Raw genomic sequence first — 17,438 nt, 5'->3', positions numbered from 1 at the left:
CCTGTAATTCCCGTATCAGGAATTGCACTCAGCTGCTAAACAAGAGACACACTCCCTCCCCACCAAATTAGTGGCTTAAAGAAGAGAGACATTTATTTCTCTCTCCTGCAAATGAAGTATGGAAGAAGGTATCTCAGGACTGGTGTGGCAGCTCTAAGGTTACTGGAGACCCAGCTTCCTTCTGTCTTTCTGCTCTACCAGACTAGTGCTTGGCATCCATCCTCCTGGTCCAAGATGGTAGCCGGAGCTTCTCTTTTAAAGAGACTTCCTGGAGGTCTCACACAGTGCTTTTGCTACATCTCTCTTGCTGTACCTAGTTGCCAGGGAAGCTGGGAAGTGCCTTTTTATTCTGGTCAGCAGTGCACCCAGCTGGAAGTAAATACTCTGTTTCAAAGTAGGGAAATAAAAAGTACTTGTCTGTGAGGTAGGCAGCTGGCCTAGCCGACCCTGCTAAGCCCCGCAGTCTGTGTTTGCAGAGGTGGAGGAATGAGGGAGAGAGCAGGGACAGGCGAAAGAATGCAAGCACCTTACCCGTCCAGTAGAAGGCAGGAAGGCGAGCAGGGCAGAAGCAAAGGAAAAAATGTTACATTTAGAACATACAAATTAATATGCTAGAAATAAATCTAATTGGTACTTACCATAAATGTAAATAGACTAAACAGACTGGATAGGAAGAAAATCCAGGTACAGGCATACCTTGTTTTATTGTACTTTGCAGATAATTGCATTTTTTACGAATTGGAGGTTGGTGGCAACCCTGCAAAAGGCAAACCCCTAGTGGCACCATTTCTCCATCAGCATTTGCTCTCTTTGTGTCCCTGTGTCAGTTTGGTGATTCTTGCAATATTTTGAACATTTTCATTGTTACTAGATGTGTTAGGGTGGTCTGTGAGCAGTGATCTTTGATCTATGACTTGATGAAGGTTCAGCTGATGATTAGCATTTTTTAGCAATAAAATATTTTTTAAGTAAGTATGTACCTTGTTTTTTTAGGCATAATGCTATTTCACACGTAATAGACTGCAGTAAAGTATAAACATAACTTTTATATGCACTAGGAAACCAAAAAATTCTCGTGACTCACTTTATCGCAATATTCACTTAATTGCCGAGGTCTGACTGAACCCGCAGGACCACCAAAGTTTTGCCCTGATGTTGATAAGAGCAGCTTAATTTACACTAGGCAGAAAGATTAAAAACAAAGAGGTGGATAAAGCTATATCAACCCCCCACCCCAAGAAAAAAAACCTAGTGAAATAATATTAATGTGAGAGAACATAGGATTTAAGGGGAAAAGTATTAATGCAGATAAAGAGATTAACAATAATAAAGTGGAAATACCAAAGACAGTAAAGCCATTTTGAACAAGGTACCATTTAGAACTAAGTAGCCATGATGGTACGTGAACTCTATAAAGCAAAAAAAAAGAAAAGAAAAGAAAAAAAAACGTGAAAAATGTGAAAGAAAAACTTGACAAGTCCACAATCCTAGAGGGAGGTTTAAAACCAACTCTACCAGAAACTGATAGATCAAGCAAAATCCTTAGTAAGAATGCAGAAGCTTTGAAAACCAAATTTAAACTTTATCTAATACATCAAAAGATCTCTGTACCCAGGGAACAGGGAATACATAGTCCTTTCAAGTATACATGGACCATTTACAAGAATTGACCACATGCTAGATCACAAAGGAAGTCCCAGCTATTTTAACAGATGTACAGATGTATTCTCCATCCTCACAACAAGTGAAATAAAAATCAGCACTAAAAACTTTTTTAACGTGCTTGGAAACTTAAAAACGTTCTCCTAAATAAGTCACAGGTTGAATTGGAAATCACAATGGAAATTACAAAATATCTGGAACTACATAACAAAGAATCTATTAGAATTTGTAGAATTCTCCTAAAGTGGTCCACTTGTTATGCCCTTACTAAAAAGAAAAAGGGAAAAAAAATAGAAAGTAAATGAGTTAAGTTCAACTCAAGAAGCCAAAAACAGAACTCCAAAGAAAATCTAAAGAAAGGCATAAGAAAATAATCTTCAAATAGCAAAAATTGAAAGTAATAGACCAGAAAAATTAATCAAGTAGAGAAACCTTTAATAAAACAGATTTTTAAAAAAGAGAAAGCCATAATAAAAATGAAAAAAAATACCACTTCATACATTATAGAGTTTTTTAAAGCATCAGAATACTTTGAACAACTATGCCAGTGAATTTGAAAAATTAGTTTTCTGGAAAAATATGTTATCAAAATTAACTCAAGAAGAAATAGAAAACCTGAATAAATCAGTAACATTAGAGATTCTGAATCACTAATCAGAAGTCTGCCTTCCCCAGACTTTGCCAAGAACTTTAGACCCAGATGGTTCTACGGATAAGTTTTATAAATCCTTCAAGGAGCCTGTAATTCCTGTCATACGTAAGCTGTTTTGAAGGATGGGAAGAAGAGAAGCCACCTCATTTAATGAGATTAGTATTACCTTAGTACAAAGTTAACATGAGAAAATGAAATCAGAGATGAGTTAAAAGCTAGAGATGAGGCAAACCTAGGAACACAGATGTGAAGATTTTAAAAATACACGTGAGCAATGCGTTTTCTGGCAACAGGGTGAGCAAGATACCCACTAAAACCAACTGAAAACAACCAGAAAGTTAGGTGAATTATAAAAACCAGCTCCATGAGTGCGGTCATGAGCTAACAAGAAAGCACGGAGGATGCAGGCCGGGCGCTGAGTGAAGGCAGCATATCAGGTGGCAGGAAGTCTGATTACTACATGCAAGTCAGAAATGCAAAAAAAAGAGCAAAGCAATTGGTAAATATGCGGATGCACGTAAACAAACTGTGAAGGAATGTTTTAGCAGATTAAAAATGCTGATTAGAATTAAACAGTACAACAGTAGCATGTAAATTGGAAGGTTTGGGTTTAAGGCCCTTGATTGTTCAGGAAAAGGATAAAAATAGAGTTATAAGTTAGTTTGTAACTCCTTGTTAAATTTTCTGGTATAGTCATTGAAAGAATAGAAATGAGGCTGTAACTTCCAAACTAGTGATTGAGGGTGGGGAGAGCCAGCACGAGGGGAAAAAAAAATCAGTTCTAAGAAAAATAGGAAAAAGGAGACAAAAAAAGTAGGAAAGCTAGGACAAATCAAGGTGGTAGAAATAAATCCAAATGTATTAGTAATTATAGCAAACATAAATGGAGAAAAACTGTCAAATCAGATTAAAGGAAAAGAATACAGATATATTACCATTTATTAATGACGTGAGAATTATAAGCTAGCCAATATTTTCATCCTTCTCCTAAACATAACAGAAAAGTTGAACGTTTAACCTTAAAAAGACATACCAGGCCAGTTCCGACATCCTTGAGTCACCTTAGTCCAACTTCTGGAGTGGCTCAGCCATCAGCTACCTGCCATTCCTAAAAGTGCCAAACCCCTTTCCATTCACCTTTAACTCCCAAGGTTGGCTATTCAGGATTCCAGACCCAAGTGTGGTCCTGCACCTAGGGCCGCGGGTTCCAGCTTTCATCCTCTGAGCCCCTGAAGGCTGTCAGCGGCTGTGCTCAGCCTCATGGCTGCCTCTCCAGGTCTCTAGTCGCCTCTCAGACAAAAGCAGCCCCGAAGGCTGGCCTTGCCCCTGTGGACTTTAGTCTTAGTCTCATCTTGGCTGCATCATTAGCTCTTTGATGCATTCAAGATTTCTCCTCTCCGTGCTGTGTTTTGACTAGCACTTTTTTTTCAGTGACTTCGTCAGGAAGGTTGATTGATACAAATTGCCTAGTCCTCCATCACCAGAAGTGCGTGTCCCTGACTCCTCCCTTTTTCAGAGTCCACATGGTGATTTAAAATGCATATCTTACCTCCCCACCTAGATTATAAGTCTTCTGAATCTAAGGAATGAGTTCTACTAATTCTGTATACCTCTTGATAGCTCACAAAGCACTCTGAGCAGATGGTCAGTAAGTTATTAAATGAACCTGAATTTGCCTTTGGCTCCGATTGTGTTCAACGCAGGTTAAATAAATGAACATGTAAATCAACTGTTTTCCAGCTAATCTGTGTACTGATTGGCGTACTTTGACAAAGGATGTTTTTCACATAAAATACAGGGAGAAGCAGGTTAAAAAGTGCAAGAGAATAAGATCACTATTAGCTTTTGTGATTTAACCTCAATAAGACCCTTAAGAATTTGTCACATTTAAGACTTCTTAGGCTGAGTCAGTCTGGCTATTTATAAAAGAGAGAGGAGGCGGCATTTATAAATTGAGACAGAATGCTGAGTAAATATAGAGGAAGTATTTCCACTAGATTCCTTATCTGAAGGTTTTTATATTTACTAAGCAGTTGGCATTCCCCAGCCCCTTACTTGGTCATTAGTGTCCATTCCAGTGTTACTATTTCCTGTGTGTAATCTGTCAATACTGGTAAAATTCCATTCAACTGGTTTCTGTTTAGTGGAGTTACTTTAAGTACTGAAAGGATCCCCTACACTAAGACTGCTTTGCCCACATGATTGCATAAATTACTGAGTTAAAAATATTTTCTAATTCACACTGTAATTTTCTTCTCAACCCAAGAAGTATGTTTCTTAATTTCCAGTCATCTAAGATTTTCTAATTATCTTCTTACTCTTGATTTCTAGCTTAATCTTATTTGGTCAGATAGTCTGTGTGATTTCAGTCCTTAAAAATTTGTTAAATTTTCTTCATACGTTTTGTTTATATATTAACATCATTTGCATTTCATATTCTGCACACATCCATTAGGTCAGGTTTACTGGTCATATTATTGTCCAGTCTTTCTGCATTCTTACTAATTATTTTGTTTTGTCAGTGCTGAAATGTGTGATAAAACCTACTTTGATTCTGAATTTGCTTCTCCTTGTTGTGCCTCCAATTTTTGCTTTAAATATTTTGAGAATTTATTAGGCTTATTCAAGTTAGAGCTGTTATTTATTCCTAATGTTTGAGTCATTTGTCACTATGAAATGCCTTTATTTCTAAGTTGCTTTTCACCTTCAAGTCAGCTTTGCACAAATAAAACAGTTTCATCCAGCTTTCCCTTTGGCCACAGTTTGCATGGTCTGTCCTTTTCCACCCTGTTACTTTCAACCTTTCTGTATCATTATGTTTCATGTGTAAGTAGCATATAGTTAGCTTCGGTTTTTTATCCGTTCTGGCTGTCTTTGTCTTTTGAATAAATCATTTAGCTTATTTATTCTTAACATAGCTACTGTATGTTGTACTTGAATCGACCATCTCCTTCGTGCTGCTTGTCTCTTGTATGTTTCTTTTATTGTTTTTCTAATCTCTTTGATTGATTACTTTGGGCACAAGGTAAACAAAATTCTGTGCCTTCTCTTGACAATTTAACCTCAGTTAAATTTCCAGCTCTGTTCCCCTGTAATCTAGGAAGATGTATTTGAACTGTATTACTAGGCAGCATCACTTAATGATAAAAAACTACCCCATTCATAAATTGCATCTGAACTGGGAGAATGATAAATGCCTGGTGGGGATGACATACTTTTGGCTTCCCAAGTGTGGTGACTCATGTATCAGGCATGTCCCTATCAAGGACGTGGGAGCTATGTCTTTAGGATTGTTCTAAGAGATGTTGAATCCTAGGGGATGTGAGGCTTTTAAACCAAGGGCACTTCCCACACGTGTCTGGTGTGGATCCCATCTCTGTGGGCCTGCACTCTCTTTCGCCGGCCTGCTGTGTGGACTGCGGCACCACCCTGACACTGCCTGCTGGCGAACTAGGCTCTGGTCTTCTGAGTAGACTCGTGCCAAGTGTGGCCACGAATCTTTTGAGTCAGGATGTTTAGTTAAGCCTAGGAAGACACCCTTTTCTCGCACTTCCCCCCCAATGCTCTGTTTCAATTTTTTATCACTCCCTTTACTCCCTGTATTGTTTTTAGAAGATTTATACCATAATATTGTTTGGCAGTTACTTGAGTTATTACAGTGTCATTCTTGAATGTAAAAACCTAATATTTGGTGCTTTAATCTCCTTCCTGGACAATGCAAGGTCCATAAAACATCTTAATTCCATTCGTCTTCCTCCCCACTTATGTGCTCTTTTAGTCATGTATTTATATTTAAATATACTTAATATTTAAATATATATATTAAGCCAGTAAGATGATGACATCTTATTATTTTCATTACTACTAGGTATAGTCAGTATCTGTTTAGATTTGCTCATTTATCACTTCTTTTCTTCATTTTTCTGTGTCACTGACCTTCCTCTGGGACCATTTCTCTTCTGCCTGAACTTCATCCTGTTATCTTTGAGGCCTGATGTTGACACATTCTCTGTTTTTGTTTACCTGAGAATATTTTATGCTATTTTCCTTCTAGAAGAATATTTTTGCTGGGTGTAAAATTCTGCACTGACAGTTCTTTGAGCAATTCAGAGAAGTACTCGTTTGTCTTCTGGATTCCATTGTTTCTTTTGGGAAGTCAGCTGTCAGTCTGTTTGTTGCTTCTTAAGGTAATCTGACTTTTTCCTTCTGACTGCTTTTCTTTGGTTTTCAGAAGTCTTCCTATGATGCACCTAGGTGTAGGGTTTTTTTTTTTTAAATCTTGCTTGTAATGTATAGGACTTCTTCATTTTGTTATAGCTTGATTGTTTTTCATCGGTTTTGCAAAATTCTTGGCTATTAGCTCTTCACATACTGCTTCTGCCCCTTCTGTCTCCTCTCCTTCAGGACCCCAGTTACTTAGACCATGTCACTCTATCTTCTGTGCCTCTTAACCTCTCTTGTTTTCCATCTTTTTATCTCTCCATAATCCATTCTGGGAAATTTCTTTCCACCTATCTTCTAGTTCATTATTTTTTTCTTCAGCTATTTCTAATCTACTCTTTTACTGAAGTACTGAGTTCTTGATTTCTGCTATTGCATTTTGAGTCCCAGGTTTTTCGTTTGGTTTAGTTCTTTCTTATAGTTTCTGGTTCTCTAAAAAAATTCTCAATATTGTCTTTTATCATCTTGAACATGTTAAACGTACTTATTTTAATATTCTTATCTGATAACTCCAATATCTGGACCCCTTCAAGTCTGTTTGTTTTGTATGTTGTTTTGCTATTTCCAATTCATGTTATCTTGGCTCCTTATATGTCTGGTTAATTTTTATTTTATTCCAAACATTATTTTTGCAAAACTGTATATGGGAAGAATTGGAGGCCCAAGTTTATGTAATCTTTCTCTAGGGGAGATTTATCTTTGCTCCTTTTAGGCCCCTAAAAGCACTGATATTCCAAAGAAGCTATTCCAGTTTGAAGGACTAAAATGAGTCAAAGCTGAATCCCTGTCCCTGTGAGGGACTGCCTACTTCTGATTCACCCTTATTGCTAGTGGCAGCCTTTTTGGATCTCAGCCCAAAGTGAGAGGGGTTTACCTGTGACCTCCTTCTTTTCAGGCCCTAGTCTCTAATCTGTGTCCTACTTGCTTATGAGGCTATCAGAACCATTATTCAGATCCCCCCACTTCCTCTGGAGTTGGCAAATCCTGCCCCCCCCCCCAAAAAGGAAAAAAACTCTTCTGGGTTCTGGGTTCTCCACTACCTTGTTAGCTCTCCAGTGTCTTTAAGCAGGTGTTTTGCCTGTTTTGTTTGCCTGTCCTTGGTGTCCCCAGCATGAGTGTTGGTTTAAATTGCCTCATCTGTCCTTATTTAAGTAGAATTCCAAATATCCTCATTTCATTAAATTATTAGGTCCATGAAGACTTTATCATAGCTAGTTAAGAGCAGAGACAACTAAGACCCAAGTGTCTTGATTCTGTATAAGGCGTATTCTGTTACAACAGCACCGAAGCACACAGACAGATCTAGCATTTTGGTATTTACTGTGCTCAGTGCTACTCCTCTTAGTTTATCCACCAAGCAGTAAAGACGATATCCTAAGAAACTCAGCAAATCCTCAAGTAAATCCCTCATTTTCCTATCCCACTGTTTGCTTTAAATTTATTACAGCAATCAGGCAAGAGAGAGAAATAAAAGGGATCCAAACTGGAAAAGAAGAAGTAAAAGTGTCACTATATGCAGATGACATGATACTATTTATAGAAAACTCTTAAAGGTCAACACAAAAACTACTAGAAATAATCGAAGAATTCAGCAAGGTAGCAGGTTACAAGATTAACGTTCAAAAATCAGTTGCATTTCTTTACACTAATGATGAGTCAACAGAAGAAGAAAGTAAAGAAACAATCCTCTTTAAAATAGCACCCAAAGTAATAAAATACCTAGGAATAAATCTAACCAAGGAGGTGAAAGACTTAGGCATGGAAAACTATAAGCCACTGATGAAGGAAATTAAAGAAAACTTTAAAAAATGGAAAGATATCCCATGCTCCTGGATTGGAAGAATCAATATTGTTAAAATGGTATAAGCCCCTTTTAAAAGTAAGCTACTTACCTCCCCCTATAAATGCTCCATTTGAAAACCATTTCGGATGTAATGAACATTTGGCCACCCATCACTCTATTTTAAAGTAAGCTTCTGCTTGTGCTTTATAGTCATGTCAGTCCTCTGCCCGTCTTTGATCTACGCCAAAGAGGGAACTGAGGTTGCTCATCACCTGACCTTAAAATACAGAGCTCATCCTGCGTCATCCAGGTGGGCCCAGTGTAAATGCAGGAGTCCTTCAAAGGGAAAGTGGGGGCAGATCTAGAGAGATGGCACCCTGAGAAGGGACTCATCAGGCCATTGCTGCCTTTGAAGATGGGAGGAGGCCACAAGCCAAGGAATGTGGGCAGCCTCTTGAAGCTGGAAAAGATAAGGAGATGATTTCTCCCCCAAAGCTTCCAGAAAACCACAGCCCTGTGATACCCTGATCTGTAGCCCGCTGAGACCCATTGCTGACCTCCAGAACTGTACAAGAATAAATTTGGGTTGTTTTAAGCCACAAAGTTTGTGGTAATCTACAACCGTAGGAAACTGATACAGTAGGAAATTTCTATTTTCCTTTGAAAAAGGAAGAAAAGGACGTTGCTTTTCATCATGGAAGGCAGCATGATCACTATACACTTGGAGCTTCCTGTTTAGGTGTCAAAACTGTTATTCTGTTCAGAGTGCAAGTAAAGTCACATTCAGCAGATCTCCCCTACTTGCAACCTCCAGACCTCAGCGGAACTCAAAACTGCCTCATGTCGTTTTCTGCCTAGTGCAGAAGACTCTTTCTTAATTAAAGTGCTACTGTGTGTCTGATGGATAACAGATTCAGAGAAGAAAATAGCTCTTCACTCCAATAAGCAGGATACATTTGACCCCAGTGATTCCTCCAGTGATGCCTTGCTATCTTCACTGTACCAGGATCTGTGCCAAACACAGTTTTATATTTGAAAGGAGTTATGATCTAATACAAGGTTCCAAACTTAACTGGCACAGAGGGAATGATTTCTTGCTAGGCTCTCTCTCAGAGTCACTGATGCCTGCAGATGACTTTGTAACTTCTCTACTTACATATTTCAATCTCTTTTTTGAAAGTCCAGGCTAATGTGGTAGTGGTGGTGATGATGGCGGTGGATGATGACAAGGATGATAACGGCACTTACGGAGCACTTCCTGTGTCCCAGGGCTGTGCCTCGTATTTCCCATTCTTTATGATAGCATGTCTTTACCACAGCTCCTGCCTCTTTCTATTAAATTTCCATTAAAATTAAGTTTCCTATTAAATGACTCCTTCTGTTACTTTTAACCGTGTTTCCATAAATACAAAAAAAAAAAAAACTTGATGTTTACATATCTCAACTACTTATACCCTAGTTTTATCCCCTTGCTCCTATTTCTGATGAATCCTACAATATAATAAAACAGAATTTTAGCTGAATGCCTGAGCGCTTCCAGCCTTTACAGGGAGGGGAAAAGGAGAGTAACTGCTTTATTTGTAAGAGTATGCCTGAGGAACCAGAGGCACAGAGCTGGCTTTGACCCAGGTAACGCTGATTGCATATTAGTGTCCGTAATCTGGGGTTTTTCTCCACCGGAACTTAACCACCTGCCGCTGGCATTTCTGTAGGAACCATATTACGTACGTTGCATCAAACCCAACGACATGAAGTCCCCGCAGATATTTGACGACGAGCGCTGCCGGCACCAGGTGGAGTACCTGGGACTCCTGGAGAATGTGAGGGTGCGCCGGGCAGGGTTCGCCTTCCGCCAGACGTACGAGAAGTTTCTTCACAGGTGAGGTGGGACTGAGCGAAGAAACCTGACGGGTCCCCCCCGGGTTTCACGATGCATCGGCTCACAGCAGACGGTCTGACTATCTGGTGCATGAACAGCAGAGTTGGGGAAGCTGAAGATGTGAAAGACTTTCCCCAGAATCAGCCGGAGGTCCCCTTGGGTTTGTGGTTTTTGGACCATGGCAGGGAAAACGTTTTATTCTTCACGGGGAAAATGTGGGCGTGTAGTAGAGTAGGGAAAAGACGAGGATTTGGAGTCACATCTGGGTGGGAACCCTGGCTATGCCACTCGTTCACTGCCTGCCCTTGGTCTAGAAATTTAACTTCTCTGACTTTGTTTCTGCATCTGTAAAATGAGTGTGGTAATGCCACTTCATAAGCTGGTGTTGTGAGGATCCGATGACCCTAAGTGAAATGGCTAGGGGCTGGCACACAATAGATGTTCAGTTAATGCTGCTTGTCATTACTAATATTAGTAACTACAATAGTAACAAAATATTAAGTAGTTAATCATAGAGGCCCTAAAACCCATCCACCTGCCTGAATCCTGGCTTTGCCATTTCGTAGCTTTTTGACTTTGGGCAAATCAAATCATATAACCTGCCTCCGTTTCCTCATGTGTAAAAAGGGGGCTAATAATAGTAACTACTTGATAGGGTTGCTGGAGGATTAAATGAGATAATATAAAGCACTTAGACTAGTGCCTGACATACAGTATTTACTCAATACGTGTGTAAGATATCATTTCTATTGTTATTTATTAAAAATGATCATGATAGTTGACACCTGGGACTCATAAGAATAGTGTTTTGAATTCTGTCAGTTCATTTATTTTAAAATATTTATTGAACATTTCCTATGTTTCTAGACTACAGATTCCACAAAAAAAAATATGATTAAATACATAAAATATTAGTTGGTGAGAAGAGTCTCTAAGGAGATTATAGAGTCAGGAAGGAGCCAGTCATACAAAGGTCAGAGAAAAGAGCAGGTGGAGCCGAGGCAGCAGCCAGGGAAAGCCTTTGTTGCAACAGTAAGTGTGTTACCAAACACAGTCCAGTGTGGCTGGAGGATGCTGAGTGACAGGCAGTGGTGTGGGATGAGACCAGAGAGATGGCCAGGGGCCAGATCACGCTGAATTTTGTAATCCAGACTAAACAGTTTAGATTTTGGCTAAGTGTGATAGAAAACCATTGGTGGATTTTCAGCAGGGAGTGACACAATCTCATGGATGTTTTAGGAGATCACTGTGGGGAGGAGGGTATAGCTCAGTGGTAGAGTGTATGCCTAGTATGTACAAAGTCCTGGGTTCAACCCCTAGTACCTCCATTTAAAAAAGGTTAATTAAAAATAAATAAACCTAATGACCTCCCCCTACCCCCCCCCCAAAAAGAGAGAGAGAGATCACTGCGGCTGCTGTGTGAATAGGAAGCAAGGAGACATTTAGAGTTGCTGTTGTGGCTCAATGGTAGTGCCTTGAAACAAGGAATTATCATGCATCCAGGTGGACAGAGTCGAGATGTGTTTCAGGGGAAAGTGGACAAGACTTGCTCAGGGATCAGCTAGATGAGAGAGGAGTAGAGAGGGATGAAGGATAACAGGTAGATTTGGGCTTGAGCATCTAGATAAGCATGGTACTTTTTGCCAAGGTAAGAGAAGTTTGAGGGGGAGGACATGGAACTGGGGACAAAGATGGAATCAAGATTTGTCTCTTGACTGTGTTAGGTTTGAAATGGCTGCTAAACGTCTAGGTAGAAATACTTAAATAAGTTATTAGATATACAAATCTGGAGTTCTGGGAAGAAGTCCAGACTGCAAATAGAAATTCTGGAACCATGGGTATATAGATTATATATAGAGTCTTGGAACTGGAGAGAGAAGAGGAGGAGGCCCATGCCAGCCTTTCAGGTCTGTGGTCTGACATGAAAGAACCAGCAAAGAGAAAAGAAGAAGCAACCAGCGAGATAGAAGAAACCGCCAGAGAGGGTTATGTCACAGAAGCCAAGAGAAGGTGGCATTTCAAGAAGAAAAGTGCAGTTACCATATTAAATGCTGCTGTGAAATCAAGTAAGGTAAAAGCAGAAGCTTACCCAGTAGACTTGGCAACAGAGAGATCCAAGGAGAAAGGGCTGGGCAGAGCCCCGTTCGAGTAGGATGCGAAAGTGAAGTGAAGAGTTGGATGCTTGTAGACAAGTCAAGGATCTGGGCTTTGAATAAGGGCAGAGAAAAATGGAAGCAGTAGCCAGAATATGATGTCAAGGAGATACCAGAAAATGTTCACGTGCAGGTGGGGATGATTCAGAACAGAGGGAGGAACCAAGGACGTAGGAGAGAGGAGGTAATTGTAACAGTCACATCCGTGAGAAGGCAACGAGTGAAACCCCAAGGACAAGTGGAAGGTTTATCAGCTCTAGATGGGAGCAGGGAACCTCCACCCACAGCAACAAGACAAAAGGCAGAGGCTGTGAATGCAGATGCAGGAAACCTCAAAGGCCAGCTGATGGCAAAGATGGAGATGTTCCTAACTGATGGCTTCTGTTTCCTCAGTAAAGTATGAGGCGAGGTCATGAGCTGACCGTGAGGACTAGGAGAGGTGGTTTAGGAGGTTTGAGCGGAAATGAGAACACTCATTTTAGAGACTGGGAAAGCACAGTGTTGTGTAGGAGGATTGTTGCCAGGAAGATCTGAGTGCCCGCGTGAGATGTGAGGTTAAAGGTGTACAGAGAGACCACCTGGCATTGCCTGCTGTCCTCCACCAGTGTTCAGCTACCTGGGGGCAGAACTGAAAGGGATGGGCACTCATTGGAGACTCCGGAAATGAATAAAACTTCATAGCAGAAGAGCCTAGAAAACTGAAACAGTTTTATATTGATCAAAAGGTTATGCTCAAAACTGATCATTTTCCTTATTGAAATCATGCTGCTCTTTACATTTGATTTTTCTTTTTTTTTATTGAGGCTGTAGAGTAGGAATGTGTTCATGAGCAGAGATGTGTTCATAACGAGTCTTGATTTCAAACAGTATTAAATTAATGTTAATAGGAAGATTACTAGTCCCTCGCCATTAGTGTCAGAATCCTAGCAATTACTCAGTTGTAGTATTTGTTTTTGTGTTGTTCCCTCGGTAAAATCGGCAGAAGTTAAAGATTAGAACGAGCAGAGTGGGGATGGGTAACTATAGGATGAGGCTGAATTCAAAGTGTATTTATCTAAAATATATATTTATTGAACTGAAAATATATTACCACGAGACAAAGAGGAAGCCTCAGAGCATAGCTGAAGTAAGAGAGTAAGCAAACTGGATTTGGAGGGAACAAGGAATTTTGCAAGTGCATATCTTTACCCACTTTTAATCTCTTTTTGTGCCTGTTTTACTTTCAACTCAAAATTTTTGGTGTGTTTTTTTGGCAGGGAAGACATACTATAAGGACTGAATTATGTTTTATAATACTCGAATAAAAACAGAAAGGATTAAAAAGAATCCGTGAATGTTAAGTATGGTACAAGCTTAAATCTCCCATTCCCACCCCAGAACATTCCCAAATAATGCAAAATATATGTATTTAAAGCCACACATCAAAAGAGGGATTCTCAGAGAACCCTGAAGATGTGACTCATTCTGAAATACGGAAGAAAGTAGACATGAAGACCCAGAAGTCAGCCAGGGTCGCAGTTCTAGGGAGAGACAGCCTTGTGAGGCTTGAGCTGCCATCAGGGAGTGTCCCAGCTGCCGTGCCCAAGTTTACCTCCCCTGCAGCACCAGGAGGCCACCGTAATGACTGGGACAAGTAACCACCTCACCAACTGCAAGGCAGACCTCAGAGGCACACTGGCCAAGACTCAGGAAGCAAAAGTAGGCACCTTCCAGGAGGCCAGCCAAGGCCAGGAGGTGCATGGAGGGGCTCTGGGGAAGGCAGTGACAGGCAGGCATCTGAGAAAGACCACGCCTGTGAAAAAGAGACAATACGCTCAACAAGTGAAAAGTGCCACCCTCAAGGAACCGGAGCAAGGAGTAAAAGGCACTTGAATAAGCCTACTTCATGTTCTCAGAGACAGAGGAGAGAATTATGGCCCTAAAATAGGAATATGAGGTTAAAAACAAGAACAGGTAGTTACTAAAAAGAACTAACTAGAGATTTAGAGAATGAAAAGCAGATTATGCACAACGAAAGAGTGATCTGTCCATCAGTAGAACGAGTCAGTAGTTTGTAGTGTAATCATACCATGGTTACTGATACCCATTAAAGAGAATGAACGGCTGTTACAGCACCACCAGGGATGAATAAAACATCTTGAAAAAGAGGCACCTAAGAGGATATACTTTATGCTGCCATTTCTGTGAAGTTCAAGAACAGACAGACATCCGAGCAGCGCTTGGAAAGGGGGAAGGGCAGAGGGCAGTCTCCTGGAGATTATGGGGACTGGGGATTCTCTCGATTGGGGTGTCAGTTTCAGTGCTTGTAAACATTTTTCAAAACTTGCTGAATCATATACTTAAACGTGTGCGTTTTACTGTATGTAAAGCTTACCACAAAAAAAATTTTTTTTTCAACTAAACTTCTTTTAAATGAATTAATGAGCTAGAGACTTCTCTAGAGAAGTCTCTTCCTGCTGAAGACTTCTTCCAGACCTCATCACAGAGAAACAGAGATGGGAAGTACTAAAGAAAGGTCAGGCTGTGTGCAAGGTTGATCCGGGGGACCAAAAGCCATCCAACAGGAGCACCCGAAGGAAAGAAGAGAGAATAGGGGTCAGCTTGAAAGAATACACTGAGGATAAAACATGATTTTTTTTAATGAAGCTTCAGTAAATTATGTTCACTTTTAGTATGTTAGATGTGAAGAAAAATACTTAGAGCTCTTAGGGAAAAAGGCAAACTACTTACAAGGAAGTGAGGCTCATCCTGACACCAGACTTCTCATTAGCAACATTTGATGCAAACAAAGGAGCAAAATCTTCACAATGAAGGGGAATGAACTTTGTGCTTAGAATTTTACCCCATGCCAAATTATCATTCAGATGTGTGGGTAAAATAAAAACGTCTTCTGACATACAGAGGCTCAGAAAGTTTACTCTTCATAGACCCTTTCTGAAAAACCTTCTAGAGGGCGTATTTAGCAAGTAAATGCAGAAGGGAAATCATGGAATGCAAAAAAGCAACACTGAACAGTAAACAAATCAGTAAAACTTTTTGTGAAATCTGAACAAGAATCGATTGGGAGCGGGGAAAGGAAGTTTGTTGTGATCATTTGCAACAAAAATCAAAATGGGAGTGAGAAATACAGAAGTACATGAAGGGTACATGAAGAGTTTTGTATTGTTTATATAGATGGTAATTAACTAGACGGAGGAGTATGTATTTTCTTATAAATATAATTTTTACGTATTAAAATTTTCATAACAGTAACAGTAATAGTGCTAACATCGTGAAGTGCTCACCGTATGTACCAGGCAGTGTTTTAAGCAGTCTGCACGTAATAAATCCCTGAAGCTCACGACCACATGAGGAGAGGAGTTACTACCCCCATTTGAACTCGGACAGTGGGCTCCTGAGCCTACAGCCTTTAAGGCTGCTTTGCCTCATGACTGCGGCTTTCAAATCAAAGGAGAGAATAAAATGGAATAAAGAAAACTCAGTCTGTCCAAGAGAAGACAGGGTGAAAAGCAACAACTAGAAAGCACACCTAATCGAAAACATAAAATGAGTGGTTGAGAAAGCTGAAACATTAATAATCACACTACAAGTGTTCAAGATGTAAAAGAATTATAAAAGACTGATGTCCCTCTAACTGATGATGATTTCCGGCGAGATGAGGTCCTCCCCGGTGTCATCTAGGAAGAGCGCTGGATGAGGGGGTGGGTGTGCACCTGGGAAGACAGTCTGTTCCCACCCTGCAGGCTGTGTTTACCTTCCGCTCAGCATAAAATGCGTTTGCTCAAATTGAGAAACTGATGTTTTGTTGTTACACTGATTGAACTAATTAGCAGTGGGACGTGGGGTAGAATAGAAGGTGTGTAGGATGTTGGGCTAATGTTTTCAGTCATGGTGAGAGAAAAAGTATTATTTTCCGCAGTGAATTTGTGCTTTTAGAGTTTGCAGATTTTTTTTTTTTGTAAGCTAGTTTTGAACCTAAAATTTTTACTTGTCACTTTGATTTTCATTCTTTTATTGGAAAAGAGAGAGAATAATTTTGAAGGTACTGATAACCTTAAAAGCTGCTGAAGTTTTTGAGGGAGGTAAAACTAGTTGTCAGAAAGCTGATGAGTGCAGTTTTTAATTTGCAAGTTTGGGATGCTGGTTTGCTGGAGAACTGGGGGCATGCCCTTGACCATGGGGAAGCAAGGAAGGGTGTCGTTACCCTGAAATGTTCACTGAGCAGGCTGGCAGTAGGATTGCTTCCAGTTTCAGCAGTGTAGCTGAAACTTCAGACACACATGCCATTCTTGCCTGTTGACTCCTATTCTAGTTTTATAACAGATTTGGAAGGTTTTTTAATTTTGTTTCCCTTTTTTTCATGTGACATTGTGTAATACTATCTCTCTCTTCGTATTAGAACTCTTCCGTTTGGTTTCTGTTTCTGACTCTTATCTGGCAAGTGAGAAGCCTTTTAAATGTGTATCCTTTTTTCTTCTTTTCATTCAATAGATGGATATCTCTTTCCTCATAGTGTGGCAGACAGTGTCATAGGCACATGGCGTATGGGTGGGAAACAAAACAAAATCCCTGCCTTCATGGTACCCGTAGACTGACATTCAAGTGGTAAACCCACAAGTCAATATGATTACGAACGATGATGAATAGTGGGAGGGGAAAAAAACCCAGCTGGCTGCCTTAGGGAGGAGTAATGGGGATGAGGGTTGATGGTTGATGAAAGAAGATCAAAGGCTAAAAGATAAGAACAAGTCTCAGCCTTTCAAAGATTAAAAGGCACTCCAGACGATGAGAACAGCATATGCAAAGTCTCCAAAGCAAGAAGGAGGCAATCACATCATCGGACCCTAAAAAGAAGGCTAAGGTGATTGGCATAGAGTAACAGAAGGAGGAGAGTAGTAAAAAATAAAATTGATGAGAGGCTTTTGAGAAAATTACTCTAGCTGCTAAATATGCAGAATGGATTGGAGAGAAAATGGAAAACAGTTTAGGAGTCTATTGTAGTAAACTTGATGGTGGCCTGAATCAGGATTGTGGCAGTAATGATGAGAATAGTTGAATTTTAAATAGATTTTGGAGATAGAGTCAGTA

General features: G+C 40.0%; 1 protein-coding gene across 3 annotated transcripts in view; it reads left to right on the top strand.

The window, feature by feature from the left end:
- Nucleotides 1–17,438, top strand: part of MYO1D (myosin ID) — a 304,073-nt gene that overhangs the window by 119,914 nt on the left and 166,721 nt on the right. For all 3 annotated transcript variants that reach the window (XM_031468289.2, XM_064495922.1, XM_064495923.1), the window contains exon 15: nucleotides 10,031–10,197. In XM_031468289.2, the coding sequence (XP_031324149.2) occupies nucleotides 10,031–10,197 (167 nt within the window). The remainder of the gene's footprint in view (nucleotides 1–10,030; nucleotides 10,198–17,438) is intronic.

This window comes from Camelus dromedarius, chromosome 16 (genome assembly GCF_036321535.1).
Source record: "Camelus dromedarius isolate mCamDro1 chromosome 16, mCamDro1.pat, whole genome shotgun sequence".
In the NCBI taxonomy this organism is placed as follows: Eukaryota; Metazoa; Chordata; class Mammalia; order Artiodactyla; family Camelidae; genus Camelus; species Camelus dromedarius.
This window is presented reverse-complemented; position numbering and strand designations above follow the sequence as displayed.